A 16,657-nucleotide genomic window follows, 5' to 3' on the forward strand; every position below is an offset into this window, starting at 1 on the left:
ACTAGTGTGGAGGCAGCCAGACTTCTGTGGACTTTGTCAGACAACGAAGACCTCAGTGGTCAGGGTCCATTCAACAGGGAAACCTCCTTTATCCCCTCTCCACTGGCCACAGTGAACCCATATGGGTTTCAAAAGCTTTTCCCTTCCATTAGAGTACTGAATCTATTATGTTATACTGTTTTTTGTATGTACTTATTAACTATTCAGGAGGCTGTGTTGTCCAAGAGCTTACATGGGTAATGAGTAAATATTAAGTTCCTTACACCATTTTAAAAACACTGAAAATAGCACTATTTCCCTGAGTGATTCCAGGTTGGGAAATTGCTTTGTTCTTTAGGGTTTTTTTCCCCTGCTAATGAAAATACATTCGAGAATCACAAAAGTTAAATTTTAAGAAAAAGAACATATTTTCTCTCTTTAGAGAGGCATCTTCCAGAATGTTCTGACGAAGTTAGAACAACCAGATGTATTTACTTTCGGTCCCTACTTAAAAGTAGCATTTTTTTTCTTTTTTTTTAGCCCAATAATAACTCAGGATGCACCTGTTAAAGTAGTTCAAGTCACGGCATTTCAGTTTCTGAGCTTTTTGTGGGGCCCTCTTTTCAGAGTGCTATTTTTAGGGGTGTGTGGAACCATGAGGAGGTGGAACCTGAAAGCTGTAGTTTCTCTTGTTTGGGAGGGATTCCTCCTGACTTCATTCTCATGGAACAGAAAGCGGTCCTAACCGGGAGGGGAGGGGGCTTCACCACGAACTTCACAGACTGCTACTGGAAGGAACCGCAGGCCCACAAAGGTTCAAGATGTGCGAATAGAGGACTGTGGGCCAGGACATCTTGTTCAGTAATGGCCCCATGTTTATGGCTTGTTTACCTGGGACACCTTCTCAAGGAAGTCAGTCTCTTGAGAGTGGACAAGTAGGGGTTTCTGCATCATCCTTGGGTCATAAACAGGTATTAAATACCTGCAGGGCATCAAACATCTCCTTAGCAACCCTCGCCCCATGCAGTTCACACACTAAGCACCATCCGCCACAGTAAGGAAATGGTACAACAGGCTCTAATGCTCTGTTAAAGAGCCGGGAAAGGACACAGTGTCAGAGGCACAGAGCGCAGGAGCTCTTTCCTTCTCAGGTCAAACAAGTCCTCTTCGGTGGAAGGTTTGTGGTGTTGTCTGCATAGGAAGCATGCACAGCCATGGGGAGGAACGAGGTCTCTGAGTGAGTGAGTGGAGACAGAAGGTTAGTTGGAGGCCAAGCCCTGAGAAATTAACATGGAGAGGGGCACGTAGGACCCAGGAGTAGTGAATAGAGAACCATATTGGAGAAGCGGAAAAGATGGCAGACTCAGGTGGAGTGAGCGTCGATTGTTTCAACACTGCAGAGGAGCCCAGTGGGATGAAGAGAATGGGGCGTTCATGGTCAGAGCGGGGTGCCTTCATGTTACCCCCATGTTAATCTGCTCTCTGCCACTGCAATAGACACCTGGGACATACAAAGAAGAAAAAGATTTTTGACTCACAGGCTTAGAGGTTCTGGGCAATGATCAGTTATGTCGGCACTTTTAGGCCTGTGTGAGGCAGCACCTCATGGTATGAATAGACCTCCTCCCCTCAGGCACCAGGGAATGAGAGGTGGGGGTCCCAAGACCTCCTTTGAAGATGTATCTCCAGCAATCTTCAAACCCCCCCACCCCCAACTCCTAAAGCTCCACCACTTTCCACTAGCCTCACTCCGTGACCCTACAGAGGGGGACATTCAAGATCCAAACCGTAGCACCTTTACTCAGATATCAGAAACAGTAAACATCCTAGATTTCCTTTTATGAAAGAGTTGCTGATGAAAATGTCCATGTGATATCCAGCTAGATGCCAAAGTCACAGACAGGAAGGAAGTTGGAAATTCTGTCAGCTGGAAGGAACCACAGACTTCAGCGAAGTGAAGGGATTGTCCTGGAGGAACGGTGAAAACCAGAAGAACAGACAGTGCCACACTCGGGAGAACCAGTGGGAGCTCATGTTCTGGAGACAGAAGGGAGCAGTTTGGTAAAGGAAGGCACCTACCTTCCGTCTCCACCCCAAGAGACTAAAGGGTCAACCTAGCCATCAGCCAATGCACGAGAGGGTTCCAAGAGCTATGCTCCAAGCCAGGGGTTCTCAACCTTCCCAATGCTGAGACCCTTTCATGCAGCCCCTCATGTTGTGGTGACCCCTAGCCATAAAATCATTCTCGTTGCTTCTTCATAACTGTAATTTTGTTACTGTTATGAATCATGATGTTAATATCTGATATGCAACCCCAAACAGGTCTTAAAGCACAGGTGAGAACCACTGCAGTACGCAGATAAAAAAAAAAAAAAAGGAGTTGATATTCTAAACAATCTGTTGGGATTTCTCATCAGCATAGTGAGAGGATTTGGGAGGTATGAGGTATTGAGGAGCATAGAGCTTCTAGCTTGACTATTACATATCACTGAACGGGATCCTTGGATTTCTAGTCACCATTAAGTTTCACAGGACACAAGGCATGGTGGAGGACGTCACAGGAGGCCTTGAGTGGCAGGTCAAGGGATTTCCACTTTAGTCTATATGTCAAGGTCACTGGGTAGGGTTGGTGTGCCAGTCCAAGTTTGAGCAGCAAGCTACCATTATCAAAAGCTTATGAGCAAAGGATGCTGGTAGAATCCTCCTATTAATGGGCAAGCTTAGGTCTGCTCTGGTCAGGAAAGTGAGAGGAAATACTTGGTTGACATGTGCTTATTTAGAATGTGAGGGCACAAAGCAAGAGAGGGAGCAAGCGAGAGCTGCTGTCTGTAAATCTCGAGAGGACAGGTTTCGGAACTTTGGTGTTTGGCAAACCGTGGTTAAACATTTACAGGAGGCTGAATTTAAGTTGAGGAGAACAGTTAAAGACGATGCGAGTTTCCCCATTGCCAACCCAGGAATGAAGGCCTTCAGTTTAGAGGGGTTGAGGCTAATAAAAATCAGGTGATTCTCAGAAGCACTTCTGAAAAGTCCCAATAAAAGATCACCATATACACTTCTTAAAATGCCAGTTTCTCTTTCCCAATAAAAGATGACCATATACTCTTCTTATAATGTCATTTTTCCCCCTTCCATCGGCATAGAGTGTAGTTCTGGAACCCTCTCAACTGTTGATTATTGTTTTTTTCATTCTCCCTAATTTAGCTCCAGGTTCTCAACGCAGGGCTGGGAGCTTGGATTGCCACCTGTAGTAAGATTTTAGTGTTGGCATGAGTTAACACTCCTTAGCTCAGGCAATAGCGTAGCGCTCAGCCAACCACAAGGCCAGCTCAGCCACAGCAGCTGTTGCCGTTTGCTTTTGTAACCAGGGTGAGTTAGGACACACAGTGCTGGAAAGGGGACCGCTTCCACTGCCCTTCCTTTTCACCCTAAGGGAAGGCAGGGCTGGATAACAGAGGCGGTGCTCTCGGGAAGTGGTTTCATCACACCCCCTTAGGCCAGGTCCTCAAATCGCAGTTCGGCTCTGGCTAAGAATCTGACTCATTCTAGTGCAAACCCTAAGCACTTTTGACCAATTTCCTCCTTTCTGCTGACAGCAGCTCAGCTTGGTCCTGAAAATTCGGGGGTCTTGGTGTGTGATTAGATCCACGGAGCCACTACTCCATTGCTTCGTTGCTTGGCCTCTTAGTTTCCAACCGGGAAAGGCTGCTGAGGGGATATAGGGAGGTGAAGGAGCTCCGTGGGATGGACGGGACCCGGACTGGGATAACGCTAGAGGTGCGGCACGGGGGAACCCCAGGATCTGAGAGACCTCATCTTTTCCTTGGCTTTCAGTTAGAACGCAGCAAGTGGCCCCCAACGAGCGACCGCAGGCCAGGGGGCGTGGCTCCGCGGGTAGGGGCGTAGCCGAGGCGGAGCTCTGAGATGAAGGCGTGGCCCTGCGGTCGTGGGAGGAGCCGGGGCGGGAGGCGGCGCCGTGGAGGGGACCCGGGGCACCGGCGAGAGCTCGCCAGCTCCGCCGCGATGCCCCCGCGCCCAGGTCGCCTCCTCCCGCCGCTGGCCGGGCTGCCGGCCCTGGCCACGCTCCTGCTGCTGCTCGGCGCGCGCCGGGGTGCCCGGGCCCAGGAGGCGGAGGCAAACGGTGGGGCCGAGCAAGACCCGCACGCCAAGCACCTGTATACGGCCGACATGTTCACGCACGGGATCCAGAGCGCAGCGCACTTCGTCATGTTCTTCGCGCCCTGGTAACTGCAGCTCCCGCAGACCAGAGGGACCCGGACTGGGGAACCGGAGCCGGGGACGGGCGCCAGGCCGCGCGCGGGCTGTGCCGGGGGCGTGGGCCGCGCTCGGGCCTCGCCGCTGACGTGGCGCTAGCCGCCGGGCGGCTAGCGAGGAAGGGCGGGCCCAGAGGGGAGACCCGGAAAGGCCTCTGAGCCTCGCCACGCTGCTGGAGTCCAGGCACCCCTAGCTAAGTCCCCTGCCCAGCTCTCCAAACTTCCTGTGCTGGCCGGACGCGGCGGGTGCCAGGCGAACACGTGCCCTAGTCTGGAGCGTCCGTCCCTGCTGGCGCTTCAATATTGGGTTGGATTGAAAAATCGAAGTCCCTCCTTAAATGTGATTTCTTATTCTGTGTCAAGGGTGGGGAGAGAGAGCCTGGGTAGGGTAGGGGGGCCACCCGACCCCTGGGAGCCCGGTGTAGTGCCAGGTCTGGAGTCCCACTGGAGTAGATATGAGCTGTATCTGTCCTCGGTCACCTTTTATTTGCTCATTTGGGGCCGGTCGTTTGGAAAGTGTGAGGTAGAACAATTCTTCCTAGAAGTCATGCCTGCAAGCTTCCATTCTTCCCTTGGGGCTTCCTGGTGCACCCCGCCGCTTTCTCAAAAGAACTGTGCGTCCGGAATTGTTGTAGACACAGCAGTGCTTTCCTGCTGGGGCCTAGATGCTCAGAGAAAGAAGTTCTCAGATTCACAGCAGAAAGAGGTGTTCAGAGCGTAGGCTCTTGAGATGTGGGTTGTGTTGGCAGTGTTTGTTGCTGAGCAAAGTTCTATTTGCCTGGCTCAGTAGGGACTCATTAAAGAAAGGGGGTTAAATAGTTTAGAAAAATGTGTCTGTGGAATCCAACTTTTTCAGCGATCTTGCCTTCCAAAATGGAAGAAACTTTGCTCTTAATCCTATAGTGGGCTATTACAGCATTTCAATTCATTTAGTGTTAAATTAATTTCTGGGGGGTCAGTTTGGCTCACCGCCATTATCTACTAAGAATACACGAATGAGCCCGGCCTGGTGGCACATACCTGTAATCCCGGGACGCAGGGAGGCAGAGGCAGGTGGATCTCTCTGAGTTCGAGGCCAGCCTGGTGTACAAAGTGAGTTCAAGGACGGCCAAGGCTACACAGAGAAACCCTTTCTGGAATAATAAAAAAGAGAGTGGGAGGGAGAGAATGAAGGAGAGAAAGTGCAAGAATGGAATACATTGATTTACATTCCCAAGAACAGCCAACTTGAATCTGCAGAGGAAATACTAGTAGCCTGCAGCAGGCAGTGTTAACAGTTGCTCTGTGCAGGAGTGGTCTCGGAGTAGGAGAGTCTAGTGAAGCCCGCCACAGGACATCATTGGGGGCCGATTTCAGTGGAATAAATCTATGGGTTTTTAGTTCCAGGAGAAAAATTGACATGCAGACAGTTAGGTTCGCTGCAGCGTGATGGAGGTTTTAAGTTCGGAATATCGCTAGTAAATAACCAGCTAGTCTTGGCCAGTCAGGGTAGGAGGCGTCACACAGGTTCTTTTTCCACTTACAGACATTTAGGTGGATGCTGCTCCTCAAAGTAAGCCTTTAGTTGTTTGCTTCTTGCTACGCTGCTAGAAATCATAGAGCTATGTGGGTGCCCGCCATGGCCTTTTGAAGGCTAGGTCTTTGTTGTTTTGAGAAGAAGTTGAGGCAGGATCTCACGGTGTAGCCAAGCTGACCTTGAACTCATGACTTTTTTTTTTTTTGTCTCCGTCTATAGAATGCTAAGCTTTCAAAAATAAGGCTTTTAAGCACAGTATGGAACTTGAGATAGAATCCCCTGGGTCCCCTCGCCTCTTCTCTCTCAGTTTGAATGCCTGTAACGTTAGGTGCCTATGTGTGATGCGAGGGCAAGGACACTGTGTATTGACGTGTGTGTATTTGTTCTAAGCTTGCCTGCTGCAGGACTTTGTGCCGGCATCAGGTCACAGTGTCTCTAGTGCCAGTGTGTGGGTCACACTGAACCTGGGCACAGTGAGGTCAAGATGAAGGTTAGGTCCGTTTGCTCTGTCACTTGGCTCCAGGCCACCTCCAAACCAATATTGCCGGCTGGATAGAACCAGTGGATTCCTCACTGCTTCTGGGTGCAGAGGGGCATGCCTGCTTGGTGATGGCCCCAGATGGTCAGTTTAATTTGAGGTACAGAGTAAATCTTCATCTTCTCTTTTTAATCTTGTATTGTTTTCATAAGAACCCTTTCAAGGATGCTGAGGATGTGTACAATTCTAAAATGAGGGTATCTGATCACATTTTCCAAACATCAGAACAGCCTTTGAAAACCTCTCGGGGCAAGCCACCCTGCTGTCATCTCAGCAACATCCTCATGACCAGGTTCCATAGCCACCATAAGAACCAACCCTGCTTTCTTTGATTAAACACCAGGTGCCACGAGGCGCAAACAGGAACATGGGCCAGCTGGGGAATAGAAAGTCCACGTGCCTCTTTGTGTACACACTTAAGGAGCCTTTGGGTCTTGACTCTTTTGTTCTTCCTTGATAGCCTCTCCTTCTCCACCTACCGCCTTGCTGAGCTCACTTTGCTGAATCAGCGGCAGCTGAGTCCTCAAATACAGTTTTACTTCATGGGTTCTCTTCCTATTCAGTCTGCTGAAGTTGCCGAGTGCTTAGTGCATACCAAATATTTGGACAGAACAGGCCTTGCTTTATTGGCATTTACACCGTATATATTAAAAGAATACTGACGATCTTTCCAGGAGGGAAAAAGGAATAATGCTGTATTTTAAACTTTTGTTTATATATTTTGTTTTTATCTATGCGCGTGTGTATATTTCTATGGGTTTGTGTGGCCTGTGTGTGGGTCCCGGAGGGGAGCAGAAGAGGGTGCCAGATTCCATAGAGCCAGGGCTACAAGCAATTGAGATCTCATGTGAGTGCAACAAGTAGTCTTAACTACTGAGCTCTCTCTAGTCCTGCCTGGGAAGTCCTGCCAGGAAGACACATTAGCTTTAAGCTGACTTTCCAGTGCCACCTTTAGATGTCTGCTTTGGAGGTCAGGTCAAGAAAAGAGGCTTACCACAGACTGTATTGAGAATGTATTAGAGAAAGAACTCAACAGTTATTAGTGCCTGTCACTTTTGTGAGTGAGCATTTTGTAAGGGATCGTTTTAAGTGATCCTTTCAGAAGGTACTGCAGCAAGTAGTTATGTTATAAACACGGCTGGCTAACTTATTAGATAAGAAAGAAAGAAAGAAAAAACAGTCCCATGCCATAATGCTGTGTGATCACACTCATTCGGAACTCAATTGTGATACAGAATGCAAGGTGACAGTCAGCCTTGCCCTTCAGATCATGTGACAAGGGAGATCCTGATGCTGTAGTGCAGTATGCAGGGAGGCAAGAAGCCCCAGTCTGCCAGTATTGCTTGATTGCTTGATGATGATGATGATGACGACTATATTTAATTTTTTTTTTTTTTGAAACAGGGTTTCTTTGAGTAACAGCTCTGGCTGCCCTAGATCTCGCTGTGTAGACCAGGCTGGCCTCAAACTCAGAGATGCAACTGCCTCTGCCTCCCATGTGCTGCGATTAAAGATGTGTGCCACCACCGCCTGGCTATTGTTTTAAATGATAGATGGCTTTCAGATATTTGTATATAAGTTCACACAGTGAATACCAGACATTTGACCCTACCAACTGTAGATGTTTGGGCTACCACAAACTCTTTGGTAGTGATTCTTAGTATAGAGCCCTGGGGGTGTAGCTCTGAAGGTACAATGCTTAGCCAGCATGCACAAAGCCCTGGTTTGATCTCCAGAACACACTTAAAACTGCAGCACTTGAAAGGTGAAGGTAAGAAAGTCAGAAGTTCAAGGTCATCCTCGGCTACCTTGGATAACCAAGACCTGTCTAAATAAATAAAGAATTTAAGTGCATTTATTTTAATGCTTCTGATTGGAGAAGGTGCAGAGCTGAATTGTCTTGAGATTGCCTTGTCTTTGTGTACATTTTGCCATGTAGTAGAGGAGACCGGTCCTCATAAACAGAGTACTGAGCTGCTTGGGAGAACAGGGGAAACTTCAGAAAAGGAGGAAGAATAGAGAGTGGATGGCAGGTAGCCTGAGAGCCAGGAAGGCTTGTTGGAGGAAGTGATGCACAAATTGAATCTGAAGGGCAAATAGAACTTGCCCAGGGGGCGTTTCGGTAGCATGTATGCTAATCTGTGAGCTCCAGGGGCCCAGCAAGCTCTCCTTTTAAGGAAACTGAAATATTGACTGCAATTGTGCCCAGAGGCCAATTAGAAGTCAAGGAGTTAGGGTCTGGCTTAGAGGTCAAAAAAAGACTACTAGAGCCTACAGCCAGCTGACTGATGTGGAGAACGGTGCCATTGTGAGCTATCCAGCGGCTGCAGAGAAATAAAAGGGTGGGGAGTTGACTGCTTGATGGGGAAGGCTGAAGTAGTCATCTGGACACCCTGACCACCGGGCCTCAATGTGCTCTTCCTCTGGCCTCACTGTAGGTGTGGACACTGTCAGCGGCTGCAGCCAACTTGGAACGACCTTGGAGACAAGTACAACAGTATGGAGGATGCCAAGGTCTATGTGGCTAAAGTGGACTGCACCGCTGACTCCGATGTGTGCTCTGCCCAGGGCGTGCGAGGATACCCCACGTAAGTAGGAAGGAAGAGAAGGCATGCGTCTTTGTGCTGCTGTTTCCACATTTGTGTGTCTGCTGTCTGTGGCCAAGGAACATCCAAGCTCAGCTACTGGCAACTTCCTTCATAGATCTGAGGAGCTGAATGTAAGCAGGCGGTTCCTGCTGTTAGGACAAGATTGTATTGAGCACTGTTTATTGTAGACACCATTTGTATTTTGCATGGGGGAATAGCCTTAGGGAATTATTGTTGGCTTTTCCCATTGATGAGAGAGTGAGTATTTGCAAGGCAGTGGTGGGCTCTGGCTGCCTGAGATCCAGCCCCAGGGGCATCACATATGGCTTGCACATCCTACTCAGGCTGTGTTCTCACTTTCGGTTTGAACTGTTGCCGCTGCTACAGTCCTTCCTTTTCTTCTTACTGATTAAAGATCTTTCCAAAAGCTACATCCCCTGCAGCTGATACGAGGTCTGGTTCTGTTGGGAAAGAGGGTGACAAACCAGAGTGCGGCAAGTCTCACGCAGCCTGGTTCCCTTGGCAGGCGTGTACATGGTTTTATGATACAAATTATGACTGACTGCTACAGTCTAGGTGAGTCCCCCCAAAACCCATGTATTAAAGGCTTGCCCAGCAGACTGCGGTGCTATGGGGAGCACATAGAACCTTGAGGAGGTGGGGCCAGGTGGCTTCTCTGAAACTGTCTTGAAGTGGATAGTGTGGTCTCAGCCCTGGGTTGGTTGGTTCATGTCTATTGTGAGGGGTAGGGCCTGTTAGCTTCTGCCCTGCTGCAGACCAAAGGCAGCAAACCCAAGTATCTCATGGCCGCACTTGTCCAAAGCTGGGAATCTAAATACGTTGTTTCTCTTTCTTAGCTGATGATTCCAGACCCTTGTTAGAGCAACAGAGGGCTGACTGACAAATTGACTTAACTAAAAGACAGTATTTTAGTCCATTTTCTGTTGTTGTAATTGTGTTGTGGGCTGGATCATTTACACAGGAGTAAAGCTGTATTGGAGGATCAGTTTTGGAGGGTCAAGTTATCTGAGCTCCTAAGGGAGCTCCTAAGAAAGGACTTGGGCCTGTGGCTGACAGACCCTGTCTGGGAGAGTCATCCAGAAGCAACCACTGTGGTGCAGATGCAAGATCTTGTAGACAACAATGTCCCTATTCAGACCACGTGGCCAGTGTGGGAGGGAAAGGCAGTTTACCAAAGAGGGTTATGCTGTTCCACAGGCTGGCAAACAGTTGGCTACTTCAACTCATAACTATTTGTTATACCATATTTTTCGGACTGTAAGATGCAACTAACCATAAGACGCACCCAGCTTTTAGAGCAGTAAACCAAGAAAAACAGTAAAAACAGCAATCAGACCATAAGGCATATCCTAATTACTCCTACACTTTTTTTTTTGGGGGGGGGGATACATTTTATGGTCCGAAAAATATGGTAGTTGGGGTACCAACTCATATCTGTACAACTCATGACTTAACTGAATAATGCACAGGGCCTGGAGTTAAGTATGAAATACAAACTCCCTACTCCTTAGAGGCAGCAAGGAAGAGTGGAGGGAGCCCTACACTTTGGAATGTGGAGCCCCTCTGCCATCCGTAACTGGGCAGCACTGTCCATGTCACTTAACCTCTAAGGATGATAACAGTGCCACCCACCTTGTGCTCCCGTTAGCACAGGGTTCAGTGGAGCTCTGCATTTGAGGTTTAACATTTCCATAAAGGACTCCAGAACTCTTGGGCTTTACTGATTGCCTACTGATATAAGTGCTGCAGTTCAAGCCTCTATCAAGTCAGAAAAATGTCCTAGCATGTGTATCTTATAACCAGCACACACTCACTGCCATGTTTTTAAAGTGAGTATGGGGCTGGACATGTAGCTTAAGGCCTTAGACTCTACCCCATGGAATGAATGGATGGATGGATGGATGGATGGATGGATGGATGGATGGATGATGGATGAAATAAACTCTGCTTGGTTCACTTGTTGCATTCTAGACAAGCTGATGATAAGTAGCAGGGGAAGTAAATACCTATTAAAAGCCTGGTACTTATCCAGGGACAATAGAAATGGACAGGCTGTGCCCCCTTCCTCAGCCATGATGGACTGAGGACAGAGGTCACTGAGAGGGAAGCTGAATTAGTTTTGTTTCCTGTTGCTGTGAGTATCCTAACTAAATACCCTAGAATACCCCAGCTAAAGCAGGTAAGAGGAGAAAAAGCTTATTTTAGCTCTAAATGCCAGGTTACAGACTGTCATTGTGGGGAAATCACAGTGGAAAGAAACTGAAGCGGCTGGTCACCTCCACAGTCAGAAGCCGAGGAGAATGCATGCATGCTTGTGCTCAGCCAGGTTACCGAGTAGTTCAAGATCCTTGGCCTAGGGAATGGTACCGTGTGCTTTAACATCTTGGGGTAATCATAACAACCGCCCCCCCCCCCAACACACACACATACCCACAGGTCATCCTACTCTAGACAATCCCTCAGGGAGGCTCCCTTCCCTAATGATTCTAGATGTGTCATGTTGACAAAACTAACCATCACAGATGTTTAACAGGGTTCTGTACTGTAGCATCAGCACTCCATGGATGCCACTGACAAACTTAAAGACCCACCTTGCATTTTGTGTCACCTGACTTTTCTTTAGAGGCTCTGCAAGACTCAGGTCTCCAGAGGGAAATCTTTAGTCTATTTCCAGAGTCCCCAGTGAGAGACGAGTCCGTTTCCGATGCAAATGCATAGCAATTTATTGAGCAGACACCATGGAGTCTGCCAAGCTCTTTCGGACTGGAGACCCCGAGGAGCAGAAGCATGGGCTTTTATACCCTTTACAGAGGCAGAACTTAGCAAAGAAACGTGATTGGTTAATAGACTAGCATTGGGACTTTTTTAGTTGGGAAGGGATAAGTACAATTTGGGGGTAGTGGAAAATTTTAAACACAAGCTGTAACACAAAACAGGCTGTCCTTGAGTCAAGCTGGACCCTCCACAAGCTGGCTGTCCTTGAGTCAAGCTGGACCCTCCAGAAATTTACATGCTATGACCTTAATGGGGGTCCTTAAGGGAGGACTGGGAAGGCCGACTTTTCCCAGACTTTGACCTTAATGGGGGGTCCCTAAGGAGGGAGAGCTGGTTCCTTTAGCTCTAGTTCCCCTGAGTAAACCAGATATTGGTTTGTGTGGTTAAAAGGAATGAAAATAAGTTCAGACTATAGTGAATGTGGCCTGAGAAGGATTCCCATGTTGATCAGGGGCTTGCAGAAGTGCCAAAGGGCACGTCTTTGTTTGGTTTTAGTTTTTACAGAGTGCAAGAGGCAAGAGTGTTGCTAGGTGGTTGCAATGAGGCAGGGCTTACCTGTGTGCTTTTCCTTTGAAACAGCCCAGTGTCTAACAGTTGTTGCAAAGCCTCAATCAGAAGATGGCTGTAGATGGGCTTTGTGTCAGCACACAGGCTTTAAAAACAATATTTTTCCTGCTGGCACATTTGAATGGAGTACAGGATTGGAGAGGAAGGCCATTTCGACTTCCATAGCCCTAGAAGTGGCTGACTATGTTCAGGAAAATGTTTAAGGGCTTCACTTTGAGCCAGGAAATTTTGGTTGTTTGAGAGGAAGCGCTGGGCAGGGGCTGAGTGAGTGCAACTAGCATCTGTGTTGATCTCCAGCTGAAAACAACAGAAAGTCATTTTCTCTCAGTTCTGGAGGCTAGGGGTGCTGTGACTGGCAGGTTCCTTCTGAACCCCGGCTTGGAAATCCTTCTGTGCCACTTTTCTGGCTTCTCATGGCTTGTTGATCTATCGTTTTTTTGTTACTGTTGCAGAATTCTCAAGATATATAAAGGAAAGGTTACATTATAAGTTCCTGGCCAGCCTGAACCAGAGTGAAACTTTGTTTCAACCCCCTGGCTCTCAAAAGAGGAAAGGTTTGATTTACAGTTTGGGAGGTTTTAGTCTGTGGTGAGTTGGCTCTGTTGCTTTTTGGCTTGCAGCAGGGTGGCCTATGGTCATAGTGGTGTGATAGAGCACTTATTGTCAGCCAAAAAGCAGAGAGAAAAGAGGGTTGGAGGGGAGGGGAGCCCAGGGTCTTGATATAGTCTTCAAGAGCTCACCCCACAATGATCTGAGATTTCCCACTAGGCCCACTTCTTATAAGTTTCACAACTTCCAAGCAGCCCTGCAGGAGAGACTGTGCCTTTAATGAATGGGCCTGTGAGACCTTTCAGATCCAAACGGTATTAGCATCATCAGCCCTTTTCACCCTTGGACCATGTATCTGTGTGTTCAGCTTTCACTTTCTTGTGAAGACATGAGTCACTTTAGTCACAGTGACCTCTGTGAAGGTCTGGTTCTGAGTGAGGCCACATCTTTAGGGTTAGGCTTTGAATAGCTCTGTTTTGGAGGTCACAGTCAAACCCCCAGCACATCAGTTATGGTATAGTTTGTCACAGGTTGTGTAGTGACACCCAAGTGGAGATTTTTTTTTTCTTCCCTGTAGCTTCCCAGGAAAAGACAGATCACCAGAAGATACATATATACATAGAACGTTTGTAGTAGAGAAATTGAGGCCTGAACTTGGGGTCAGAGCGCCTTCTTTCTGTTTTCCCTTTGTCAATTGAAAATTAAAATCAAGGCTACAGGCTAAAGTGAGCGTCTGTAACTGTTCTCCAGCTCTCCCTAGGCCCTTTCAGCTAACTAAGGAAGAATCTCAGACTTACGCAGCTTGGAAAGATTTTTTTTATCCAACAAGAGATTTGTGTACCAAATTAGGGGGAAAAAAGACCCCTTCCCCCAAAAAAGTAGGCTAGACTTTATATTTTTAACTTTAGCAAAGAAACAACAACAAAACGTGTTTAAGCTCTGGTTCCTTTCCGGTATTTTGAGAATCCATGTTTCCTGCACTTTCGTGTGGGGAGGCACTTAGCGGGAGAGGAAGTTGGAGAAATACAGTGACCCTAATGTTCCTCGCCAGAGCTGCAGGACTCCCAGTGGTGAGTGCATGTGTGTGTGTGTGTGTGTGTGTGTGTGTGTGAGAGAGAGAGAGAGAGAGAGAGAGAGAGAGAGAGAGAGAGAGAGAGAGAGAGAGAGAGAGAGAGAGAGAGCGTGCGCAATCTTCTAAGTATGACAGTGTACTTTAGCTTGCTTAGACTTTGGTTTTGGCTTTGTGGGTAGTTTTTCTTTTCAGACAGGTTCTCACTGTTTTCAGGATTGCCCAGAACTGCATTCTTAGGCCTTGTGCTGAAGCTTCACCTGCCTCAGGCCCAGAGTGCTGGGACCACAGGTGTGAGGTTCTATGCTTAGCTTTTACATGTTCTTCATTGGAGGTACAGTATAGTGGCTAAATTTATGTAGACGTTAGCTTTTTTTTGTCTAGGTGGTCCTAGACTGACTGATGGCTTGACTTGACATCCTTTGTGGTGGGGCAGAAGCAGCCCCTTCCAGCCATTCTGCTCACTGCTTGCAGCGCAGCAAGGGACAGGAGACATCTGACACTATTGTAGTGTCAGGTGATTTTGTACATCTGAGGTTCATGTATGTGTTCTGAGGGCTTTTCAGGCTGGGTAGGATGTTTGCTAAGTTAAGTGATTGTTTCCTCTTACTATGGCTTTAGCCTAGGATGGTTTGTGAGGATGTAGCCCTTCTGTAAGCTGAGGGCCATTGTCTCTGAGCTCTTGAGGAAGCTGGGCATATGCTCGTATGGTCTCCGTCAGGCCAGTAAACCCTTCTTACTGCCAGGTCCAGCCAGTGTGCTTTTTTTCCGCTTCCCTTTCTTTTCTGATGTTGGAGATGGAGCCCAGTGTCTTGTGTGTGCTAAGCAAGCTCTCTACTACTGGGCAGCATCCTGAGTTCTTCTCAAAACCTGCTTTTACTGTGTCCATGAGGCTTGCCGCAGATTTGCTATCCTGCTGTCCTGAAGGGTGCTTCAGAATATTCCACCATACAGTCTGGTTTCCTGTGTAGCAACGGAACCTCATTTTGTTTTGTTTTGTTTTGTTTTGTTTTTCTGAGACAAGGTTTCTCTGTGTATCCTTGGCAGTCCTGGACTAACTTTGTAGACTGGGCTGGCTTCGAACTTGCAGCAATCTGCTTGCCTCTGCCTCTGCCTCCCAAGTGCTGGGATTAAAGGCATGTGCCACCACCGCCTGGCTGGAACCTCATTTTTAAGGCTTCTATTTAAAAGCATTTGTTTAGAAGGATCTAACATGTTTGTTAATGGGACAAATGTTTGTGTTTTGGAAAACACAATGCCATTCTGACCCCCAGTGTGTTGGTATTGGAGGTATGCTTTTTTGGGGGGCTCCAGAGAGTTGTCTCAGCTTTCCTGTCACACGAGAGCACAGGGAGAGGGTGCCATCAGGGAATCAGAAAGCCATCATAGACATTGGATGTATTACACTGTGAATTTGGACTTTAGTCTCTAGAACTATGGGAAATTATTTCTGTGCTTTCTGGGCTGCCAGGCCAGGCATGTCTGTCACTACAGCCCACACTGCCTGTGGCACCCCCCTATCTACATATATCAGCTGTGCACATCCCAACTTAAAAATCTGTTTCTGAGCATTGTATCAATTCACAAAATCCTGTCAGGGAGGTGTTGGAGGGTGTACAGGTAAGCAGGCTTACTGACAGGCAAGCCCTCAACGTCATTTCCCTTTCTTCTGACAGGAGCCACATTTTTTAGCGTGGTCTTGACAAATTCCATGACGTTTCTTCTAAGGCATATTAAGAGTGGAGTAATCCAAGACCCGGATATGTGACATTCATCCTCTGGTGATGTCTTTTGCCCACCATTATAGGAATTGTTCCCTCAACTCTGCAGTTTCCTCAGAGGCCAGCGAATAGAAAAGATTCTTGCTCGGTGGGGATACAAGTGAAGATGAGGGGACCGGAGTGGATGGAAGGGGGCCATGATGGACTGTACCAGCTCGAGTGCCCTGATGGCTGTGAGCCATCAGTGACTGGGCATCCATCTGCCATGGTGGCCTAGGAATACTCCTGCTGCAAAATGGTGTTTTGTCTGCTGCAGGCCTAAGCGAGACCCACAGGCATCAGGAGCAACAAGGGCGAGCAGAAGCCCGAGGCCAGGAAGGATAAGGAACACTAGCCAGGAGAAGCCTGGGGGAAGCCACGGCCAGTTAGCTCACATTGCATAGGAAGTCTTCACCCCAGTTGTGTTTTCCTTGAGTAACATCAGATCTGCGTGAAAGTTTAGGATCTCGCGGACATGGTTTTGTTTCCCTTTGGAGTTTTGTTTGAGTGGCAGATAGGTGCCTGCCGCAGCCCCCAGGCAGCTTCACTGCTGTTTCACTCTCCCCTGAGAGCAGCTTTTAAACTTTTAAATTTCAGCTCTTTCTAATCCATTGTTGTTCTTCCAGCCTGAAGTTTTTTAAGCCTGGCCAAGAAGCAGTGAAGTACCAGGGACCCAGAGACTTCGAAACCCTGGAGAACTGGATGCTGCAGACGCTGAACGAGGAGCCGGCTGTGAGTGTCCCCTCCTCCCTCCCTTTACTGCCCAGAGACCTGATGAGGTGAAACTCTAAAGTATCGATATTTTTGAAGTTGTAAATAGACCCTTTCTACCTGGGACACTTCTGATTGAGTTAATGAGCTTAAATTTGCACACAGGAGCTAAAAAAAAAAAAAAAAGCATAGCACCCCAAGTATGTCCTATGTCCAAGATATCGAGTAAACAGGCATCACGGATGCAGATGAGGGACTTCCACTCTGGGCACTGGGCTCTTCTGTGGGCTACATCCTGTTGTCAGGACAA

General features: G+C 47.9%; 1 protein-coding gene across 1 annotated transcript in view; it reads left to right on the forward strand.

The window, feature by feature from the left end:
* The first annotated feature begins 3,958 nt into the window (after nucleotides 1-3,958).
* TXNDC5 (thioredoxin domain containing 5) overlaps nucleotides 3,959-16,657 on the forward strand; it is a 28,244-nt gene continuing 15,545 nt past the window's right edge. Inside the window, exons 1-3 of the mRNA XM_084795097.1 lie at nucleotides 3,959-4,223; nucleotides 8,746-8,895; nucleotides 16,263-16,368. Of these exons, the coding sequence (XP_084651223.1) occupies nucleotides 4,003-4,223; nucleotides 8,746-8,895; nucleotides 16,263-16,368 (477 nt within the window). The 5' untranslated portion in view covers nucleotides 3,959-4,002. The remainder of the gene's footprint in view (nucleotides 4,224-8,745; nucleotides 8,896-16,262; nucleotides 16,369-16,657) is intronic.

This window comes from Acomys minous (assembly GCF_964271855.1).
Source record: "Acomys minous genome assembly, chromosome: 9".
NCBI classification, from domain to species: domain Eukaryota; kingdom Metazoa; phylum Chordata; class Mammalia; order Rodentia; family Muridae; genus Acomys; species Acomys minous.